Consider the following 3,197-nt stretch of genomic DNA (forward strand, 5'->3'; position numbering starts at 1 on the left):
CTGTTTTCTCTCTCTCTCTCTCTCAGCTAAGTGGAGTCAGGAAAGAAAAATTGCAGCCTAAAAATCTTGTTGTTCCTGTGACACTTTTGTAATTCTTGCAAGTTAATCATTAGCGAGTTTACGCGGAGTGCAAAGCGAGCCAGGAGTTCTTGGTTATGACGCAGCTCAGTCTCAGCTTTTTAAAAAGCAAAACAAACAAACAAGAAAAAAAACAAACCAAACAAAACTCCTAAATATGAGCTGAATTTTATTTCTATTTAATCTAATCGATAATACAGTCGACACACGTTCAAAGCAATTGAGAGAAACTTTATTTCCAAGCGCTATGAGTTCACTTACAAATACAAAAAGCTTATTGGCGATAAAACAAAACCAAAAAAGCTTACATCACTGCCTATCCACAGAAAAACCCTTTGCACTAAAAATTTATCACATTGACAGGTTGAGTACATTTGCATTGCTCATAATTAGTTCTAAACAATAATAATAATAATTATAATAATAATAATAACAACAGATGCACAAAATATCCTAGAGCTACACATTGGCTTGTTTATGAAAGTTTATGAATCTGGCCACAAGATCAAAAATAGCAGTAAAACTTACACTAAAGCGCTTTGAATGGCCCCGGAGTACATTACATTCAATGAAGAGCAGCATATGGTTTGGAAACTTTTCTTCTTCTTCTTCTTCTTCTAACTGTACAGTGAATTTACTCCTGTTAGACCGCCAACAATCACAATAAAGAGCTCAAGTTGAAACACCTTCAAGAAAGAGCAAAAAGCATGGACGATTAATCCCCACCAGGAATATTTACATCTTGTTTCCCCCCCCAAATAGGACATCTAAGCTATCATAGCACAACAACAGTCAACTAAAAATGGCGCTTTAACACCACAGAATACTTCTTTTTCTATCACAATAGCATGCTGGAAGGTGCTGCGCTTTCAGGAGCTTTACAGTACTCATGGATTTCTTTCTTTTTTCTGTTCCTTTTTTGTCTGACTATTATCATTATTATTATTATTTTTACTCTTCCCTCCCTCCCTCCCTTCCCACACACACACACACACACACAAAAGTTATTCAGTTGTGGAAGGCGCTGCCTCCTGTTACGAGACTCATGCTTTTCAGTTTATTGTCCTTCTTCCACTTCATCCTGCGGTTCTGAAACCAGATTTTGATCTGTCTCTCGGAAAGACACAGGGCGTGGGCTATCTCTATCCTCCGCCGTCTGGTTAGGTACCTATTGAAGTGAAACTCTTTCTCCAGCTCTAGCGTCTGGTAGCGGGTGTACGCGGTTCGGGCCCTTTTCCCATCAGGTCCAGTCATATCTACAATTTTACAGAAAATCCAGAAAATTAGCATCTGCACTGAACAACAACAACAAGGAGAACAACACCAACAGACGAAGGGGGGGTTGACTACTTTTTTGGGCTTCAGCATGAGGTGTGTGTGATGGACTGGGGGGGTCACAACATGAGATGAGCTGATGCAGGGAGGACGCATGCAACCAACACGACACACAGCAACACTCCGCGGGAATCATCGCCTTCTCTCGAGCCCCGGCCGACAGCCTGCCTGCGCATTTATGCCCACGTTTGAATTGTCGCGCCCCCCCCCCCTCCCCCTAAAAAAAACAAACAATCCACCTTTCACCAGCCGTCCTCTGCCAGGCTCCAGCAGCAGTTAACCTCAACCCCATCGACAGCAAACAATCCCACAAAAGACTTTACACTCTCTGCCCTTCTCAGCCACCAGCCGCTCCGACCTGCTCACTCATGCAACACCTGACAGATTTAAGGCACAGCGGCAGCGTGACATCCCACAAAACTAAATATTATTAGATGTGTAAATATACCATGGCTTATGTGCAGTTTCCGCATCCAGGGGAATATTTGTGGCGTTTGGCAGTCGTTTGACGTGGGAGTTGAGGAGGTGGCGTTGGGGTCCTGGTGCTGCTGCTGCTGCTGCTGCTGCTGCGCCCGGGGTGCCGTGCTGGAGCCGCCGCTGCTGTGCGCGCCCTCCTCGGTCTCGGAGGCGACGGTGGCGTCCTCTATCTCCGTGAAATGAGCGCCGCTGCCGCCTTTGTTGAGAGTGTTGCCGCTCGAGGTCGAGCTCCGGTCAGACGGAGGCGAGGGGCTTTTTAGTTCCAGCGGCTCCCGGCTGGCCGTGGCGCACGACGGCGGCACCGGATCTGGAGATGAGAGCGAGCAGTTGGGCGTCTGTCTGTAGCGGGCGTCCGGCGCGAATCCCCGGGCATCCTCTCTCACGGCCCCGAAGTGGCTGCCGGTGTTGCTGCGGTTCACGGTTAGGTCCATGCCATTGTAGTTGTAGCCGAAAGACCCGGAGTGCATGGTGCCAGGGTCTCTGAAGGAGCCGCTCACAGCGCCGTTAGTCCCATAATTTAGTAACTGATAGTCGGAGCCATTTGGATAGCGCCCTGAGAACGAGTTTACAAAGTAAGAGCTCATTTGCTTGGATTTTTAAAGCCTCGATTTGTAGATCTTTGTCGCTATAATCCTGTGTGCTTGCACGATTTATGGATGCAATCATGAATTATAAGCAATGAAGCCCTACTGTACTTTGCCAGGTATGCGGCCAAATATGGGAGAGCGTTCGGGAATCACGTGCCTTTGTTGACCAGTCGTAAATCCTCACTGATGACTTCAAGAGGTAATTCATGCTCCATGGTTACAAATGATGACGAAATAATGGTCGTTAGGCTCCAGTCAATGGTGCCTCCCCGCTGCGCCCCGAGAGCCGTGCAGGCAGAGAGCGCCATCTTCCGGACGGCCTCGGTAGTGCCCCGCCGAGACGCGCTGTCAGGCCCCGGAGTCATCCATCATTTATGTAACACGTTGATAATGTAGGCCACAAAAGGCTCAGGTAACACATAACAGACTTATCAGGCGCACCGCTGGCAGGTTAACGTGCAGCACGTCAAACTGGAGATTATTTTAATCTTTACACTGGTTTTATGTGGATTTATAGGCTTATTGTGTCCCCACGAGCAGGGCAGTACCCTAAAATAATACATGAGTAATAATAATAATAATAATACTAATAATAATAATAATAATAATACTAATAATAATAATAATAATAATAATCATAATAATAATGATGATGGTGGTGGTGGTGATGGTGGTGGTGGTAGTGATAGCAGTTGTTGTAGGTGTAAGAAGAATAACACG

The 3,197-nt window shown here is 46.1% G+C and overlaps 1 protein-coding gene across 1 annotated transcript; it reads right to left on the bottom strand.

Annotated features, from left to right (window-relative positions):
- Positions 1-1,086: 1,086 nt before the first annotated feature.
- On the bottom strand, positions 1,087-2,812 carry hoxb5b (homeobox B5b). Its single transcript, XM_046377219.1, has 2 exons — positions 1,862-2,812; positions 1,087-1,334 (listed from the first exon to the last, which is right to left on the bottom strand). Exons 1-2 carry the CDS (start codon positions 2,472-2,474, stop codon positions 1,087-1,089), a joined length of 861 nt encoding a protein of 286 aa, XP_046233175.1. The 5' UTR covers positions 2,475-2,812.
- Positions 2,813-3,197: the final 385 nt, after the last annotated feature.

Source organism: Scatophagus argus, chromosome 21 (genome assembly GCF_020382885.2).
Source record: "Scatophagus argus isolate fScaArg1 chromosome 21, fScaArg1.pri, whole genome shotgun sequence".
In the NCBI taxonomy this organism is placed as follows: domain Eukaryota; kingdom Metazoa; phylum Chordata; class Actinopteri; family Scatophagidae; genus Scatophagus; species Scatophagus argus.